The following is a 20761-nucleotide window of genomic DNA, read 5'->3' on the forward strand; positions in this document are numbered from 1 at the left end:
ATATATTATATATATATATATATATATATATATATATATATATATATATATATATATATATATATATATATATATATATATATATATATATATATATATATATATATATATATATATATATATATATATATATATATATATATATATATATATATATATATATATATATATATATATATATATATATATATATATATATATATATATATATATATATATATAATAGATAACAATGTTAGGATGTTTCGATCTAGGAAATTCAGTGATACACTTTTATATCATCCAAGCTTTCGGTAAGACTTCTTACCTTCCTCAAGGAAAAAACAATTACTGTGCTGAAATCAGTATAAAAATACCTTTCAAATGAGGTATCACTCACCCCATCTTCCCTATTCAAAATTTGGGGGTGAGGGTTGTAGTAGCAAGGGTTGAAGCGGTATGCGTCCGTAACCTACATCTTAAGTTGTCCCTCTCGAAACAGAAATCGACCTGTCCGAGCATTTCTATCGAAAAACTTTATTTCGTCTGTAATCTCGTCTGTTTCGTTTTCAAATGGCCACCCTGTATATATTTATATATATTTTTATATATATATATATATATATATATATATATATATATATATATATATATATATATATATATATATATATATATATATATATATATATATATATATATATATATATATATATATATATATATATATATATATATATATATATATATAATAGATAACAATGTTAGGATGTTTCGATCTAGGAAATTCAGTGATACACTTTTATATCATCCAAGCTTTCGGTAAGACTTCTTACCTTCCTCAAGGAAAAAACAATTACTGTGCTGAAATCAGTATAAAAATACCTTTCAAATGAGGTATCACTCACCCCATCTTCCCTATTCAAAATTTGGGGGTGAGGGTTGTAGTAGCAAGGGTTGAAGCGGTATGCGTCCGTAACCTACATCTTAAGTTGTCCCTCTCGAAACAGAAATCGACCTGTCCGAGCATTTCTATCGAAAAACTTTATTTCGTCTGTAATCTCGTCTGTTTCGTTTTCAAATGGCCACCCTGTATATATATATATATATTTTTTTTTCACCATTCTAGGGTTAGGCCATTGAGAGTGCCGGGTAAGTAAGTTTTACCAAGGCATTTCTCAGTTGCTCGTAAGAAACCTACGCACGATCCGTGTGGTCCACAGGATAAACTCCTTCTGTGCATCGCCAATTATGCTCTCATCGAGGCCGAGCTTCGTTGTGTTCTCCAGCAAATGTGTTTTGACTAGACCGTTAGTTGTGATGACGAGTGGAAGGATTGTCGAGCAGGTAAATCCATAAATTTCTTTCAACTCGAAGGACAGATCATGATACTTTATGATTTTCTCGGTGTAAGCTCTCTCAACATTGTCATCAGCTGGAATGGTAACATCAGCTATAATTAGTTTCTTGAGTGTTTTTTCGAAGAGAACAATGTCGGGACGATTGTGTGGAATGGATCTATCTGTTACGAGTGGATGGTCCCAATAAATCTTTACCTCTTCGTTTTCCAGGATCTCTTTTGGTGAGTATTCATATATCGGCCGTATTGTTTCGATTAATCCATGTTTCTTGGCAAGTGCTTGATGGTATGCCTTTGCCATGGTGTTGTGGCGATCAGTGTATTCTCTAGGTGCGAGGATGGAACAGGACGACGTGACATGCTGTATTGTCTCAGGTGATATTGTGCATTTGCGGCATCTATCTGTGGTCAGATTTTCCCTATTATGTTTTTTAGATATGCTCTGGTGGCCACAACCTGATCTTGTATGGCTGTTAATCTGCCTTCCGTTTCCGGGAAAAGGTAACCAGCCTCGGATAACTCCTGGATGGTGGGGGGTGCGATTGGATCACTTCGATAACAGGTTCAATGCTGTTATATTGTCATCCTCCTATATATATATATATATATATATATATATATATATATATATATATATATATATATATATATAAAATTCGTAAGAAAATTATTGATCGCAATATATCTAATAGAAAACAATGTTAGGATGTTTCGATCTAGGAAATTCAGTGATACACTTTTATATCATCCAAGCTTTCGGTAGGACTTCTTACCTTCCTCAAGGATCTGCAATATATATTAAATATAAACATTACAAATAGCAAGTTCACAAAACTAACGTACATATATTGTGGTTTTATTCCTTCCTTATTTCAAAATATTCAGAAAAATAAATAGTTCAACCCAACTACTCTCTCACAGTAATAAAGATTAAACAAGTAAATTATATCATTGATAACACTCATATATTCTGTCAGACATCAATTCATGTAAGGTAAACAAACCATGACACCATCCGCCAAAGAGAGATATAAATGACAACTGTTTGGTTCCACAGAATTATATTCACTTTCTTAATTTTGTTTATTATTTTAAAGTGTTTAAACTACGAAATGGTGGATGCGAAATTTTTTGATAATTCTATCAAGTAGGAGTAGATGTTATTAAGATTGTTAGTATCTTGTTTTGTATTCATAGTATTGTCAGTCACTGCTATTGATAACATCTCTAAGAATAATCTTTTATGGTAATGGGGTTCCTTAAAGAGTATTTTTGTGTTAGAATAATCTATTACATGGTCATTGTTGTTCGCATGTATAGCTAAGGCACAAGTTCTTAAATTTCTTCTTGCATCACTTTTATGAGATGTTATTCTTTCTTTGATCCATCTGGAAGTCTGTCCTATGTATGTTCTCTCACAACTGCCACAAGGTATACTATACACGACTCCAGATTCATATTCTTCTTTTTCTTTGTCTTTCAAGCGGCTGAATACTAACTTAAATAATGGATGTTCCATAGTTTTAACAATCTTGATATTTTTGTAGTCTTTGAAAATCAGGGAAATCTTATTAGAGAGTACTGGTATGTAAGGTATAGTGGCGTAAACGATGTCAGCTCGGTCTATCATGGCATCAGTGTTTAATGACATGGTGACTTCGACTGGGGGTGAAGATGATGTATTGCAAAGTAACTTATTGAGTAATTTTATCGGGTATCCATTCATTACAAATAGCTTTTTCAGTTTGACAATACATTGACTATGAAAAGTTGGATGTGTCAACCTTAAGACTCTAGTTTTCATCTGTGTGACTAGATTTAGCTTCATATTTTGAGGATGGCAAGATCTATAATGCAAATATCTGCCAGAGCTACTAGGCTTGTTATACCAATCAGTCCTCAACACTTCTTCCATTCTTATCACCCTGATGTCTAAAAAAGGTATGGAGTTGTCAACCTCTTCTTCTGCCGTGAATTGTAGGTGGGTGTTATAACTGTTAAAATGTTCCAGAACTGTAGCAAGTGATCCCTCTGGAATCATACATATCAGATCGTCGACATACTTCTTTAAAAAGGGCATAACAAAAGGCAAACCGGGCAGTACCGAAGTCAAAAGATCATCTAGCACATATTGTGCCAAAATAGGGGAAAGTTTACCTCCCATTGGAGCACCTAAGGTCTGCCTGTAATATCTTCCTTGATATGTGAAATAGGTGTTGTCGAAGATGAACCTTACTAATTCCAACAGGTCGTTCTGTGACATCTGAGTATGCCGAGAAATTTCATTCCAATGTCTGACAACGCTCAGCTCTACTAATTCAAAAGGTATGTTGGTAAACAAGGAGACCACATCTAAGCTGACCAGCACAAAATCAGGGGGGCATTTGAAGTTTTTTATGAAGTCTGAAAATGAAAAGGAATCAGGAACATAAAATTCATTATCTCTGTTGTACGAGATTGTTAGTAGATCTGTCACATATTGGGAAATGCAGCTAGTTGGAGCATCTAATGACGATATTATAGGTCGTAAAGCAAGTTGAGGCTTATGTACCTTAGGTAATCCATAAAATTTTGGTACTTTTGAATTGTATATAGTGTGTTTCTTAATAATACCTGAATCATCTCCTATTTTACGTCTTACTTTAATCATTAATTTATTTGACTTTTGTTGGATTGTGCTTGTTGGATCTCTGGTCAAAACCTGATAATGTTCTTCATCTGTCAAAAGCTCCCTTGACAAATCAATGTAATCGCTTTTCTTCATTATTACTGAGACATTGCCCTTATCTGATCTCGTCACAAGTAGCTCCTGATGTGCCCTTAAAAAACTTTTGGTGTTCATCATCATTATTCTAATTGGGTCATAGGTGGTGTCTCGAGAATGTACATAATTGGTGACTACGTTAACTACTTTTGATGTGAGAATGTTTCTCATCTCTGGTGGGCTAACCGATACCAAACCTTCAACATCAGCCAACGAACTCCCCAGGTTTAGATCACATTTCTTAGGTGTTATGTTGAATTTAGGGCCCAATGACAAGAAAGTCCTCACATCTTCTGGTATACTTATTCCAGATATATTTTTGAACCAATTTTCTTGTACCTTAATTAGATCTTTCCTTGCACTCTCCAATCTCCTGAACTTACTTATATTAGTCTCTTTGATACGATAAAATTTCTTTTTTTAGTTTATCTCCATCTTTCTCTGAAAATTTTCTACGACAATTTCACTCATTATATTTGTCAACTGTTGTTTGATCTTAACAATTTCACTCTCAGACCTACGAATGTTGTCAACAGTTATCGATATTTCAAGGTTCAACAGATTATCCACTAGTCTGTTGTTGTATCTATTAACTTGGTTTCTAATTATTCCGTGACCTGGGGAGTTTGTTGGCTGATGTTGAAGGTTTGGTATCGGTTAGCCCACCAGAGATGAGAAACATTCTCACATCAAAAGTAGTTAACGTAGTCACCAATTATGTACATTCTCGAGACACCACCTATGACCCAATTAGAATAATGATGATGAACACCAAAAGTTTTTTAAGGGCACATCAGGAGCTACTTGTGACGAGATCAGATAAGGGCAATGTCTCAGTAATAATGAAGAAAAGCGATTACATTGATTTGTCAAGGGAGCTTTTGACAGATGAAGAACATTATCAGGTTTTGACCAGAGATCCAACAAGCACAATCCAACAAAAGTCAAATAAATTAATGATTAAAGTAAGACGTAAAAAAGGAGATGATTCAGGTATTATTAAGAAACACACTATATACAATTCAAAAGTACCAAAATTTTATGGATTACCTAAGGTACATAAGCCTCAACTTGCTTTACGACCTATAATATCGTCATTAGATGCTCCAACTAGCTGCATTTCCCAATATGTGACAGATCTACTAACAATCTCGTACAACAGAGATAATGAATTTTATGTTCCTGATTCCTTTTCATTTTCAGACTTCATAAAAAACTTCAAATGCCCCCCTGATTTTGTGCTGGTCAGCTTAGATGTGGTCTCCTTGTTTACCAACATACCTTTTGAATTAGTAGAGCTGAGCGTTGTCAGACATTGGAATGAAATTTCTCGGCATACTCAGATGTCACAGAACGACCTGTTGGAATTAGTAAGGTTCATCTTCGACAACACCTATTTCACATATCAAGGAAGATATTACAGGCAGACCTTAGGTGCTCCAATGGGAGGTAAACTTTCCCCTATTTTGGCACAATATGTGCTAGATGATCTTTTGACTTCGGTACTGCCCGGTTTGCCTTTTGTTATGCCCTTTTTAAAGAAGTATGTCGACGATCTGATATGTATGATTCCAGAGGGATCACTTGCTACAGTTCTGGAACATTTTAACAGTTATAACACCCACCTACAATTCACGGCAGAAGAAGAGGTTGACAACTCCATAACTTTTTTAGACATCAGGGTGATAAGAATGGGAGAAGTGTTGAGGACTGATTGGTATAACAAGCCTAGTAGCTCTGGCAGATATTTGCATTATAGATCTTGCCATCCTCAAAATATGAAGCTAAATCTAGTCACACAGATGAAAACTAGAGTCTTAAGGTTGACACATCCAACTTTTCATAGTCAATGTATTGTCAAACTGAAAAAGCTATTTGTAATGAATGGATACCCGATAAAATTACTCAATAAGTTACTTTGCAATACATCATCTTCACCCCCAGTCGAAGTCACCATGTCATTAAACACTGATGCCATGATAGACCGAGCTGACATCGTTTACGCCACTATACCTTACATACCAGTACTCTCTAATAAGATTTCCCTGATTTTCAAAGACTACAAAAATATCAAGATTGTTAAAACTATGGAACATCCATTATTTAAGTTAGTATTCAGCCGCTTGAAAGACAAAGAAAAAGAAGAATATGAATCTGGAGTCGTGTATAGTATACCTTGTGGCAGTTGTGAGAGAACATACATAGGACAGACTTCCAGATGGATCAAAGAAAGAATAACATCTCATAAAAGTGATGCAAGAAGAAATTTAAGAACTTGTGCCTTAGCTATACATGCGAACAACAATGACCATGTAATAGATTATTCTAACACAAAAATACTCTTTAAGGAACCCCATTACCATAAAAGATTATTCTTAGAGATGTTATCAATAGCAGTGACTGACAATACTATGAATACAAAACAAGATACTAACAATCTTAATAACATCTACTCCTACTTGATAGAATTATCAAAAAATTTCGCATCCACCATTTCGTAGTTTAAACACCTTAAAATAATAAACAAAATTAAGAAAGTGAATATAATTCTGTGGAACCAAACAGTTGTCATTTATATCTCTCTTTGGCGGATGGTGTCATGGTTTGTTTACCTTACATGAATTGATGTCTGACAGAATATATGAGTGTTATCAATGATATTATTTACTTGTTTAATCTTTATTACTGTGAGAGAGTAGTTGGGTTGAACTATTTTGTTTTTTGAATATTTTGAAATAAGGAAGGAATAAAACCACAATATATGTACGTTAGTTTTGTGAACTTGCTATTTGTAATGTTTATATTTAATATATATTGCAGATCCTTGAGGAAGGTAAGAAGTCTTACCGAAAGCTTGGATGATATAAAAGTGTATCACTGAATTTCCTAGATCGAAACATCCTGACATTGTTTTCTATTAGATATATTGCGATCAATAATTTTCTTACGAATTATATATATATATATATATATATATATATATATATATATATATATATAGGAGGATGACAATATAACAGCATTGAACCTGTTATCGAAGTGATCCAATCGCACCCCCCACCATCCAGGAGTTATCCGAGGCTGGTTACCTTTTCCCGGAAACGGAAGGCAGATTAACAGCCATACAAGATCAGGTTGTGGCCACCAGAGCATATCTAAAAAACATAATAGGGAAAAATCTGACCACAGATAGATGCCGCAAATGCTCAATATCACCTGAGACAATACAGCATGTCACGTCGTCCTGTTCCATCCTCGCACCTAGAGAATACACTGATCGCCACAACACCATGGCAAAGGCATACCATCAAGCACTTGCCAAGAAACATGGATTAATCGAAACAATACGGCCGATATATGAATACTCACCAAAAGAGATCCTGGAAAACGAAGAGGTAAAGATTTATTGGGACCATCCACTCGTAACAGATAGATCCATTCCACACAATCGTCCCGACATTGTTCTCTTCGAAAAAACACTCAAGAAACTAATTATAGCTGATGTTACCATTCCAGCTGATGACAATGTTGAGAGAGCATACACCGAGAAAATCATAAAGTATCATGATCTGTCCTTCGAGTTGAAAGAAATTTATGGATTTACCTGCTCGACAATCCTTCCACTCGTCATCACAACTAACGGTCTAGTCAAAACACATTTGCTGGAGAACACAACGAAGCTCGGCCTCGATGAGAGCATAATTGGCGATGCACAGAAGGAGTTTATCCTGTGGACCACACGGATCGTGCGTAGGTTTCTTACGAGCAACTGAGAAATGCCTTGGTAAAACTTACTTACCCGGCACTCTCAATGGCCTAACCCTAGAATGGTGAAAAAAAAAAATATATATATATACAGGGTGGCCATTTGAAAACGAAACAGACGAGATTACAGACGAAATAAAGTTTTTCGATAGAAATGCTCGGACAGGTCGATTTCTGTTTCGAGAGGGATAACTTAAGATGTAGGTTACGGACGCATACCGCTTCAACCCTTGCTACTACAACCCTCACCCCCAAATTTTGAATAAGGAAGATGGGGTGAGTGATACCTCATTTGAAAGGTATTTTTATACTGATTTCAGCACAGTAATTGTTTTTTCATTTTATGCATTAGTTCTCGAAATATTCTTAACTAAGTATTTGAAAATGAAGTGGTGTTTTCATGGCACTTGTAGTGTTTTGTGAAAAATCGACATTTTGAGCTTCAAAACGTACCACCGTCGAAGATGTCGAGAGTACGTGGTATAAGTTGCTTCCGTTGTTTAAATAAAATTGATCGATATGACGATACAATTTTGTGCCAGAAATGTGAAAATAGTTTTCATATCAAATGTGTGAATATTTCTATCGAAGTATTCAATGTAATGCGTGAAAATGGATCTGGTGGAAGTTGGATCTGTGAAAAGTGTTCACTGCCGAGTAATTCGAGCTCTTCCTTGACTGGTGACCGGGATGAAATTGGGAAAGCAAAAAATCCGATTGAGAATGCTGTTCTGGAGGCTTTGGAAAGAATAGTTTCTCCCTTGTATTCCGAAATTGTTGAGTTGAAAAGTTTGATTATTTCTCAAAATAAACAAATAAACGATTTCATCGAGGAAATCCACATATTGAAGGAATATAAAAACAATTATCTGGTAAATGAAACATCTGAAGGGAATACCGTCAACGATTCGAATGAACACCGTACGGATTATTCTATAGACCGAGTATCTCCAGTGATCCCACCTACAGTACGGGAAATTTCTGACGTTCCTGAGTCAACCGATGACTCGAGAAAAGATGCTATAGACCGAGTATCTCCAATGATCCAACCTACAGAGCGGGTAACTTCTTACGTTTCTGTATCGGCCGGACCAATTCCGGTTGTACACGTCGATGGGGGACTAGAGTCAAATCAAGCCTCTTCTGGTGCAGGAGATTGGAAGATCGTCAATTATGTAAGGAAATCTAATTCTAAAATAAAAAGTAAGGAGAGAACTGCTGCTAAAACAGAACTGAAAGATCGAACATCAAAAAAATTGAACAAACCAATTATAGGCTCCTTGAATTCGAGTGCACTTGTAGGTGTTCCGAAGAGGAGATTGTCCCATATTCATGTCTCCCGGCTGAGTCCCTCAACGACAGTTGAGAACTTGATAAAATTTTTCAATAATGGTATTCCTGATCTGTCGTGTGAAAAATTGAATTCTAAGCAGCCCGAAATTTATGCATCATTCAAGCTGTCATTTCCGGCTGAATTCCTAACACAGATTATGGCACCATCCTTTTGGCCGGAAGGTATCATGGTGAACAAGTTTTTTCGTCGATCCAACCAAACAGCAGTTAAAATTGACGAAAAACAACGTTAAATCTGGCCTTAGTGTTAGTACAAATCTGAAGATCATCCAAATAAATGCCCAAAGCATTGCTAATAAAGTGGCTCGTCTTGAGGTCTTTGTTGATTCTATTCGGCCGGATTGTGTAAGTTTAGTGGAGCATTGGTGTTCGAGTGAGAGGATAGGTTTTATGGCTCCGGTTGGATATCGAATTGCTGCCCATTACTGCAGGCCCAAGCGAGAGCATGGTGGAAGTGCTTTGTTTGTGCTATCCAGTCTCCAGATACTACCCCTAAATGTGGACCGCTTCTCCGTCGAAATGCATTGCGAGGTGTGCGGAATCAAGATAAGATCTGGTGAGCTCCTCTTCATTGTGCTCAGTGTATATAGACCACCTTCAGGTGACTACCATTTATTTCTGAGAACTATAGAGTATGTTCTAAATTACTGTGCTACTATCTCTGATGTTATCTTTCTTTGTGGCGATCTGAATGTAGATTATCTTGTTGATGATACCAGGAAGAAGCTCTTGAAAGATTTGTTTTTAAGCTTTAATTTAAATGTAGAATCTCTTGAGCCCACAAGGGTATTTACTGATAAATGGGGTAATACATCGTCCACTAAGGTGGACTACATTGTTAATAATTCTTTACAGGAAAATGTCTGTGTAGATGTCAGGGAATCGTTTATCAGTGACCACAGAGCTGTGATTCTTGATTATTGCTCACAAAGTGGGTTCGACCTTGATAATGACTATGCCAGGGTCTCCAGATGTGTCTCGCCGGACAACCTAGAATACCTTTCTTTGCTTGTTGGGCAGGCAGATTTTGGGATCATATATGGTCACCAATCGATTGACACTAAGTTTGAACATTTCATTTATATACTTAAAACGCTTATTGACTTAGCTTGTCCTTCAAGGAGGAATCGTTATTCAGTTTGTAAGAGACCCACATGGATAAATCTCGATGTTCTGGAGGCCAGGGAGCGCCTGAAAAACCTTCACTGGCTCACTAAAAATTTGAGAACATCAGATTCGAGAGAAGTCTACAAAACTGCAAAATCCGAATATTCCCAGTTAATAAGAAGAACTAAATCGAATTTTAACAAAAACATCATTCTCACATCCGAGAATTTAAACAGAACTGTTTGGCATATGGTTGGTCATGAGCTTGGAAAAGATAGTGGAAAATTCAAATCTTTATCCATCATTCAGAATGGAGAACGCGTTTCGTGCCCAAAGCTTCTGGCAGAAGCATTTGGAAAATTTTTCACAAAAGTTAATAAACAGTCCATTCTTGACTTCTACGGGAACGATATCTCGAAAAATTGTACCACTCAGAAATTGCTCAACTGTAGCTTTTATTTCTTCCCGGTGACAGCGGATGAGGTACTGTCAATTATAAGAAGTCTCAAGAACAGCAAAAGCCCAGGGCTAGATTATATCTCGGCGAGAGTTCTCAAATCAGTGGCGCATTCCATCTCAGAACATGTCGCACATCTTATAAATTCGTCTGTGTCGGCTGGAATTTTCCCATCTATACTGAAGCAGGCCAAGGTCATTCCTGTGCACAAGAAAAACGCCGAGGACAACATTGCTAACTATCGACCTATATCCATCTTGAGTCAATTATCGAAAGTTTTTGAAAGAATAATGCACCATCGTATGAGTGAATTCCTGACCAGATTTACAGTGCTATCTGAGAGACAACATGGCTTTAGAGTTGGTAGGTCCACTCAGACGGCATGCACTGAATTCGTGGAATTTGTGTACGGTAGTCTGGATGGGGGTGCTCATGTCGCAGGGATCTTTTTTGATCTTTCACGTGCGTTCGACTGTCTTCAACATAAATTCATCACTGATAAATTATACCAAATAGGTTTTAGAGGCATAATCCTGGATTGGATTCTGAGCTACCTCTCTAATCGTTCCATATATGTCCATGTAGGGGAACACGTTTCTACCGAGTATGAGAACAATCTAGGTGTCCCTCAGGGATCAATTCTTGGGCCACTTATTTTTATTCTGTTCATGAATGACTTGCCTGAATATCTTGTAGAGTGCATTCTGATTCTCTTCGCAGATGACACCTCTTTTGCTATCAAGGCTAATAGCCAAATCGAATTAATATCGAAATGTGAGATGGTGATCCATCTCTTCAATAAGTGGTGCAGAACTAATTCACTCATCATGAATGTGGATAAGACTCAAGTGATCCGATTCCGCTTACGGGATTCGTCATCAGCTTCGCCGTTGGTTCTCAGTACTCAGGGGGGAGCTCTGAGATCTCTCGAATGCATCAGATTCCTTGGGTTGTATGTAGACGAGTTTCTGAGATGGAATTTCCATATTGAACATCTAGCAAAAAAATTGAACCGGTCTTTTTACGCCATTCATCGTCTAAAACACTCACTACCCATGGATGCATTAATAAATATTTACTACGGTATGGTAAACTGTCACCTTTGCTATAATATAGTTTTATGGGGAGGGTCTTCTGGTAGCGACCGAGTTTTCATTGCCCAGAAGAAAATAATTAGATTAATTTTCAATCTGCGTCCTCAAGAGTCCTGTAGACCGACATTTAAGAATTTTGGAATCCTGACATTTCCATCTCTTTACATCTTGAACTGTCTCCTGCATGTAAAATGTAACATTAATAACCTTATGAAATGTTCTGACTTTCACGAATATCAGACAAGACATAGTAGCATCGTCTGCATACCACGACATAACACAAGCAAATATGAGACCTCGCCTACTTTTGCGGGAATCAAGTTTAACAATCATCTTCCGAACGAGCTGAAATCGCTAGATATCAAAACTTTCAAAAAAAAGATCAGATGTATATTAGCTGATAAATGCTTTTACAGCACTCAGGAGTTTCTTTCTGACTCATTGATTTAATCCTCTATATTGTTTCTTAATGTCAAATTTTGCATCTCAAAGTTTGTAACTATGCTATTTTTTTTTCCTGATGTTGACTTGTCCTATACATTATTCTGTGTCTTAGGGATCAATAAAGAATTGAATTGAATTGAAAACAACCATGACTGTGGCTTCCTTCCTAACTAACTAACGCATGAATATTTCGAGAACTAATGCATAAAATGAAAAAACAATTACTGTGCTGAAATCACTATAAAAATACCTTTAAATTGAGGTATCACTCACCCCATCTTCCCTTTTCAAAAATTGGGGGTGGGGGTTGTAGCAGCAAGGGTTGAAGCGCTATGCGTCCGTAACCTACATCTTAAGTTGTCCCCCTCGAAACAGAAATCGACCTGTCCGAGCATTTCTATCGAAAAACTTAATTTCGTCTGTAATCTCGTCTGTTTCGTTTTCAAATGGCCACCCTGTATATTAATCTCTGCGGCCGTCATCTAACAATCAACTCAGAACTGGCACGGACTGGGAGAATCCGACTGTCTAATTAAAACAAAGCATTGCGATGGCCGCAGCGAGTGTTGACGCAATGTGATTTCTCCCCAGTGGTCTGAATGTCAACGTGAAGAAATTCAAAAAAGCGCGGTCGTCGAGGAGTACAGACGTAGGAGACGATGTTCCGCCGTCTGAGTTAATTTTTGACGGGTTCGCGGGCTCGGGAAATTTTGTGCTGTGTGCTATCTAGAGGAGTTTTTGGTGTTCTATAAAATGGTAAAAAAACGGTGAAAATCCATCCTGGATTAACGAAGATATTCAAAAATTTGTCGTTTTGACCCGTTTTTCCATACTAAATCAATGCATTCTTCACAATTTTCGTGTCGATTTCAGTCATCAGAATTCAGTTGAAATCATAAAAACTACATCTTCGGCGTGTTTACCTGTTTTTTTCTTCTGTTAGTGCCTATGCGTAAAATATAATAATATTCCTCAAGACACTAAATTCAGATGGAATTGACTTTGAAATGGGGGCCCCCATTAGGGCCCCCTTTTCTAGAAGAATAAATGCCTACACATCATCCTATGGTGAAGGCTGAGTATTTCCAGGTGCCAAAAGGGCATAACCAACGCAACATCCCCAATTAATAGCCTAAAAGGGGCTTTGAGCTTTCAAAGCTCACCTAGCTTTTTGTCCCTCGCCACAGTTGGGCTTTGAGCTTTCAAAGCTCACGGGGCTTTTTCGTCCCCCGCTAGGTTGGAGCTTTGAGCTTTCGACCTATTGAGCTTTAGTACCAAGATGAACCGTTCCACTAAATTACTCGACCATCAGAGATTTAAACGCTGAGTTATACTAAGGAACAACATCCCCGCAGACTTCAATGCAGCGTTAAGAACGAAACTGGTTCCTTGGTGACTTCAATGCTGGGTTAGGCGAGAAAATCATGATTTCGGAGATTTCAATGCTGGATTGAGAAACATATCCATATTTCCCGATATCATCCACTGATTCATAACTACAAATCAGCATTAATACTCGCCTAGGAACGAAATTAGCTACTGCACCCTTTGGACCACCAAATACTATTTCAACTCGCTGACTGCTCCACCATAAACCTGATGACGCTTCACGCCCAGTCGGATTTCCTTGAGCTCGTGTATACCACCTCGGCGAATTTCCTATACAACTTTAAGAGAAGCCACACTTTCAGAGTGACCCATAATACGGCATTTGTGGAACTTTTTTATTTTGATTACCAGTGAGTCTTACCACTTGGTGAGTGCCGTCAATAACATGGACTACCCATGCGTGTGCGGGAGATCCTATGCATCCAGGAAGAATCTTAGAGACCACCAAACTAGGTACTGTCGCGAAGAGCCGCCTTCTCCTCCGGATACCAATACCACCTGCGTATGCGGGAAGACTTATAGCTCCGTTAAAAATCTAAATTCCCACCAGAGAAGATTCTGTTCTGGACAACCGAGACAAGATGAGACGATCAAGTGCACTGAATGTGATAGGGGGTTTGAAACCTATCCCGTAATGCGTCAACATCTCAAGCAAGCCCATCCTACGGAATATAACGAGGAAATGGAAATTGAGTACGCATCTAAGCCCCATGGAACAAGATAGACCGAGGAAGAGTTGGATAACATGGCTAAGGAAGAGGCAGAATACGGAGGAACTGAACTCGTTGAGAGGCTGATGAGTTTCGCAGGCAGGCCAAGGGAAGGTCTTAAGAAGAAAAGACAGTTACCATTATATAAGGATGGTTTCGAAATATCAAAGAGAGAAGTTTGAAAGAAAACGTATAACATCTCCTCCGAATATCTTGGTTGGAGAAGACAAAGCTTATGGGGTGCTTCACCCATGAGAACACCTGGCATCACCATAGAAGAAGAAGTTTTTGAGAGTTTACAAACAACAAGCCAGATAGATAACAGCAGAGGAGGATATACTCACTTCATTTCTAACCTCTCTAGCCAAAGTGGCGGAAGCATCAACAGAACCCCCTCACATCATATATCTGCTGCACGTTCTGCACATCTCTTTCGGACACCTATAGACCGAGATCTTGATCCCTTGGTGAGCTCCTCGCCCCTATCACAAGCTATGGAAGAATCTGGATTAGAATTACTAGACCTCGAAGAGATGGATCCAATCAAAAAACATCTCATAGAGCTGAGCCCACAATTAGACCTAGAGGATATTAGACTGGCGAAGGATGTATGCCTGCTGAGGCCCGGATATAAATCCTCTATAGACACGTGGACCAGTGACCTCCTCCAGAAATATGGACGCCCTCTGAAGGCCAGGACAGCTAGGCCGACAATATCACCACCAGGCAATATGCCACATAAAAAGAAAAGGTCATTTGATTACAAAAGGACCCAATATGTCTTCCAGAATAATAGGAAAAGATTGGCTGAGTCAATTATTTCCGGGGTACCGCTCAGAGATGATAGCAATGCGCCCAAACCCTCTAAGAGTTCTGTCAACGAAGCCTACCAGAATATACTCGGCATATCATCTTGCAGCGACCAACATCCTGTTGCCGATCAGACTTAGCTTAACTATGACCTTTATAGACCAATTACCACTCAAGAAGTCGAAGATCTGACTAACAGAGGTTCGAAGACATCCCCTGGTCCAGATGGGCTCTCCGTGTCTGCCGTAAGAAGAATTCCTATCATTAAAATCGAATTTATTTTCAACGTGATGCTATATGCCCAATATGTACCCACCTGCCTTAAAGAATCAAGGACCACCTTGATTCCAAAGAGTTCATCAGAGAGAGAAAATGTTGACAACTGGAGACCGATAACCATCTCCTCTATTCTTCTTCGATTAATAAACCGACTGATGGCAGAGAGATTGAAGTCCATAAGACTCAATGATGCACAGCGTGGCTTCTCGGAGGTTGATGGTTGCTTGGCTAACAACCTGACTGTCCAAACGATTATAAAGAGGAAAAGAAGATCAGGCAGAGGATTTGTTCTGATAACATTCTGACTCTCTTAAGTGTCGTCAAAGAGAGCAGATGTGCGGGACATCGCTCCCGGATGTCTGCGTAAATTCAGTTGGTTCACGGGGGTTTTGAGGTGTGTGTCATGGCTTGAACGATCGGGAAAAAGTGCTCATCACATCAACGTTCGAATCATGAAAATCGGTTCAAAAATGCGGAAAATATGAACAAAACAGTTAAATTTCCGTTGAATTCGATTCATACATGAAATACCTGAATATTCAGTGTCCTTTAGTGCCAATTTGGACCTCCTGGACAGCTGAAACAAACATCAAAATTTACATCAGGATCTCCTCTTCAAGATGGTGTTTATCTCATGGAAAACGGCCTAATAGAAGCCGAGATATCAGGTGAAATTAAAACACTCAATTACATTCAGAATGGAAATTTCTCGAAATTATAAACATGAAAATCATAAAAACTGCAAGACAACAACTTTTTCATGAACTTCTTCGAGCTCTGGAGTCTACGCGAAGTATATACTGCATCGTCCAAATCGTTGTTTATTTCAATACACTAGCATAAAAATGTCCAAATTCAACAACTCATAACATCGTATCCAAAAGGCCTATGGAGATTTTAACATCCTCAGGAAGCCCTTTATGACATATGTCATTATCGACCAAATTGGGATCGCTATCCGGAAGCGGAGGACCAGCAAACATCGAATTTCAAGGGATGAAGGTGAGAAATATATTCTATGGGCGTTAGCGAACACTTTTGGAATGACGCAGACCCACATATCCCGTTTTCGGATTGCGCATGCGTGGACAAAATCTTTAATATCTTCGGAACGGATGGTCAGATTTCGACCGCAATGGTGTCATTGGATAGCTGGGAAAAATCTCTAACTCTTAGCATCGTCAAATCACAACACGCATGCGCAAACTAAAACTATTATTACTCCTGAATGGCTGGTCCGATTTTGATGATCTGCACATCGATGTGAAGCTAAAGAAAGGCTCTATCGAATGATGCTAATGCGCATGCGCACATGTAGCTCCCAAGGGAATTTCGAAGTTGCTCCTCGAGGGATGACACGATTTGGACGGCGCAAGGAGTAATCAACAGTTGAACATCTAACTCATGTCGTAGTAGCGCATTCAAATGGAGGGAGATTAAAATGCTGCCAGGAAGTGCCTCAATATGGAAAATGATGAATGCAAGGTGAGAGGGACTTTGACTGAATTCTTGATGCGTCCTGCCACCGTATGCTGACCAGGTTCGTCATGCCGCGCCCCCGATCCCCCGGGACTATACACCCTTCCCTTCTAATCGGAAACTCTTGACGGTTACACCATTGGAGACGCGCTGTGGGCGAACTTATAGTGACACGTGTGAACTTTTAATTAAACCTCGGTGTGAATTCCATCGGGCGCGTGCCATAAACAATGACTCTTCCTTGCGTGTGCGGTAAAGCGTTCGCGAGTCAGAAAAATCTCAGAGACCACCAGAGAAGAAACTGTAGAGGCAGACCATCAACGCCTCCAGAGAACCCGTCCTTGTGCGTGTGTGGGAAGCAGTTCTCCTCAATCCCGAATCTGAAATCCCACCAACGAAGATACTGCACAGGAGTTCCACTAACAACGGATACCGAAGATGATGACAATAGACAGAATCCTTGCCCTATATGCCCAAGGGACTTTGAGACCCACCCAGGTATGCGCCAGCACATGCGACTTGCCCACCCGGCAGATTACAATCATGAGGCAGAAGAAGAATATGAGTCGAGACCAAGATACAGACGCTGGACTGGTGAAGAGATGGAGCAGATGGCGAAAGAAGAGGCGGAGCACCGAGGAACAGAACTAATGGAGAGACTGATGCAGGTGACTGGACGAACTAAAGAGGCCATCAAAAAGAGAAGGCAACTCCCAGAATATACTACCCCAGTCGAGAAATATGTGAAAGAGAGAGATGAAAGGATTATGAATAGATCATCCTTGGCAGTCACCCTTGCTCAGCCGCAAACTTCCACTCCATGCCGCGATGACAACATCCAAGTCGCTGGCTGCTCTCGAGATGCGCATTCTTCCATCCCACAATATGATGTAAACCTCGAAGAGACTATACTGGAAGACATAGAATTGGAAGAGCTAGACCCAGTAAAACGACACATAATTGAAATAAGCCCCAATCTGGAAGATATAGAAGACATTGAGCTAGCAAAGAGTATTTGTTTGATGGAGCCGGGTTATAAAAATACACTCAACCAATGGACTGGAGACCTAATCTCAAAATTCGCAAAACCATTGAAGAAAAAGCATTCCATTACCAAGAAAGGTCAAACTCCACCAATGTCAAAGAAGGAACAAAGGATCCACGACTATGTGGTCACACAAAGACGCTATATGACCAACAAAAGAGAACTTGCACAGGAGATAATATCAGGAATCCCGGAATTAACGGAGGAGAATATCAAAAGACCACCTGATGCTTTAATAAAAGGATCCTATGACAACATAATGGGAACAGAGTCAAGAACTGATGAAAAACCAGCTCAATGCAGATTCCAGGAAATAATGAACATCTATAGTCCTATAACAGCAGAGGAAGTGGGAAGGCTGATTGACAACTGTCCTCGTACCTCCCCAGGACCAGACGGTATGACCAGGAGAGACATAATAAAGATACCTGCAGTGAAGATTGAACTGCTTTTCAACATCATGCTATATACGCAATACGTCCCGGTCTGTCTCAAAAAATCAAGAATTACCGTAGGGCATTTGATACCGTCTCACACGAGTCTGTGAAACGAGCACTAAAAAGATTCAACGTTGATGAAAAACGATAAATTATGTCATGAACAACCTGACAGAATGCCACACAACGATATCCTGCCTTGGAGAAGAGATGGCTTCGGTAAATATAAAGAGAGGTCTTAAACAGGGCGATCCCTTATCCCCCATAATATTTAACATCGTTATGGATGAGTTGTTGGTGAAGCTGCAGCAGGTTAGAGGTCTCACGTTGGGAGACTATAGATCGTCAGTGCTGGCATACGCGGACGACCTCATTCTGATGGCTGACACGGTTGAGAGTGCACAGAACCTCTTGAAAATAGCTGCTGAATTATTCGAGCAGAGAGGTCTAGCTTTGAACATCGGCAAATGCGGTTCACTCACTGCCAGGACCCTTCCATCTAAAAAGAAGATCTTTGTTGTCTCCACCCCTCTCTTCTATATCGGAGGTAGACCTATTAAGCCGATAGACATCGATGGCACCTTCAAATATCTGGGACTCCGTTTTTCGTCCACTGGTGTTGTAGAATGCTCAACCAGGAATTTGCCCGATCAGCTAAGAAGAATAGAGAGAGCCCCATTGAAGCCACAACAAAAGCTGGAAATCAGCATGCAGAGCCCATCAATGAACAAGAAAATTCTTCGAGAGGTTGATAAGAATATCAGAATTAGCGTTAAAAAGATATTACATATGCCAAGTCATATAAAAAATGAGGCCATATACGCACCAGCCAAAATGGGTGGCATCGGGGTCTTCTCTTTCATCATAATACAAAGCAGATGCAAAAATCTTTCTGCGGCCTGCCCCATGTTCCAGAGGCTGCTAAATGAGGCTGGCGACTGGGCATGTAGAGTACAAAGATTGATTGGACCTGATACATCCACCAAAGAACAGGTGGATAGATTAAATGGATTAATGCTGGCTGGCTCTTTCCATGGGGTGGCACGATGCATTTTGTCAACGACTCTGCAGCCAATAGTTACATCAATAATCCACCTCGTTTTTGGAAGGGGGAAGAAAACGTGAAGGCCATACAACTTAGACTAAACTGCCTTCCTACTAAGGGTCTTCCTTACAACTCCCAGAAAGAAAGGAGATGTAGAGCAGGATGTGATAGAGTGGAGGGCCTCTCCCATGTCCTGCAGAAATGCGCCCGATAGGACACACTCTAAGAAGGAACCGACATGACTACATCGTCAAGCGCCTTAAAAAGATGGCTCTCAAGAAAATTTGGCAAGTATAAGAACAACCTAACATCAGAGATGCCCGTGGGCTGATTAAAAAGCCAGACCTGATTATTTCCAACGACGATCAGGTGGTAGTGTTAGATGTTGGGGTCAGTTGGGAGCACCCGAGGGATCTAACGGAGACATATGAATGCAAGCGACTCGTCTATGACCAACCAGAATTTACATCAGTGCTTGCGGTTCGGTACGCGGGTAAGAACGTGAAAGTGCTGCCGTTCATAATTGGAGCACGTGGTATGTGGTGCCGCGACAGTAGTGCGGTCTTGGATGCGCTCGGTATTAATATCAAGAGCAATAGGTGCGAGTTGGTGTACACAGCCTTGCGCGGTGGCTGGCACATTCATGGTGATTTCTCGCCTCGCGCATGGCAGTAGTTTTTTTTTCGAACGCTACCTCTGGCCAACGTCACAGAGGAAATATCTCCATGCTGGTACTGTGTTTAATTTTGAAAACATGTATGATAACATTTTATATTGATAATAATAGATGTCTTTTCCACCTTATACAAATGCCCTGTATGATTATATATTTTTTTATATTTCACTGTTTGTTTACGTCTGTATCTAAGTATATATAAAACCGCTTGCACATATACGTCAAACTTTAAACGTAAAATCACAGCCCAAACGGGACCATCTAGAGCAAAAATGACAAGAATAAGACCCCCCTCAAAATCGTCTGGAGATCCCGGGAAAAATCCCAAACCTTCGATTCTCCTCGCGGTTTTCGAGTATACGGGGTGTTTCGGATCATTTTGACATTTCAAGTCCCATATTTCTGTGGTATCTGTGGACAATTTGACTGTCAGTGTCATGTTAATAATAAATATTCCATTTCCATATATGAAAGTTCTTGAAAAAGTTTGCAGTTTCCAAAATTGTTATTCAATATTTAAATAAATGCCGACAGATAAAATGCAAAGTCTTCGGCGAATCAAAAATTC

General features: G+C 39.3%; 2 protein-coding genes and 2 long non-coding RNA genes across 4 annotated transcripts; 2 read left to right on the forward strand and 2 right to left on the reverse strand.

The window, feature by feature from the left end:
• Positions 1–1211: 1211 nt before the first annotated feature.
• LOC123686381 lies at positions 1212–1717 on the forward strand. Its single transcript, XR_006748462.1, has 3 exons — positions 1212–1326; positions 1415–1561; positions 1617–1717. It is a non-coding gene; the product is annotated as an uncharacterized LOC123686381 (long non-coding RNA).
• Positions 1718–1747: 30 nt separating this feature from the next.
• On the reverse strand, positions 1748–4574 carry LOC123686213. The gene is made up of 3 exons (XM_045626227.1): positions 4571–4574; positions 2922–4498; positions 1748–1861 (listed from the first exon to the last, which is right to left on the reverse strand). Exons 1-3 carry the CDS (start codon positions 4572–4574, stop codon positions 1748–1750), a joined length of 1695 nt encoding a protein of 564 aa, XP_045482183.1.
• Positions 4575–4774: 200 nt separating this feature from the next.
• LOC123686214 lies at positions 4775–6497 on the forward strand. The gene is made up of 2 exons (XM_045626228.1): positions 4775–6127; positions 6483–6497. The coding sequence occupies exons 1-2, from the start codon at positions 4775–4777 to the stop codon at positions 6495–6497; spliced, it is 1368 nt and encodes a 455-aa protein (XP_045482184.1).
• A 731-nt stretch (positions 6498–7228) lies between these two features.
• Positions 7229–7822, reverse strand: LOC123686298. Its single transcript, XR_006748438.1, has 3 exons — positions 7708–7822; positions 7473–7619; positions 7229–7417 (listed from the first exon to the last, which is right to left on the reverse strand). It is a non-coding gene; the product is annotated as an uncharacterized LOC123686298 (long non-coding RNA).
• Between the last annotated feature and the right edge of the window lie 12939 nt (positions 7823–20761).

The sequence above is a fragment of the Harmonia axyridis genome, chromosome X (assembly GCF_914767665.1).
Source record: "Harmonia axyridis chromosome X, icHarAxyr1.1, whole genome shotgun sequence".
NCBI classification, from domain to species: domain Eukaryota; kingdom Metazoa; phylum Arthropoda; class Insecta; order Coleoptera; family Coccinellidae; genus Harmonia; species Harmonia axyridis.

Coding starts and splice junctions, on each gene's coding strand:
- LOC123686213 (XM_045626227.1), bottom strand. Junction 1,862..2,921: donor CCACTATACCTTACATACCA/GTACTCTCTAAT, acceptor CCCACCATCCAG/GAGTTATCCGAGGCTGGTTA.
- LOC123686214 (XM_045626228.1), top strand. CDS start 4,775: ATGAGAAACATTCTCACATCAAAAGTAGTTAACGTAGTCACCAATTAT.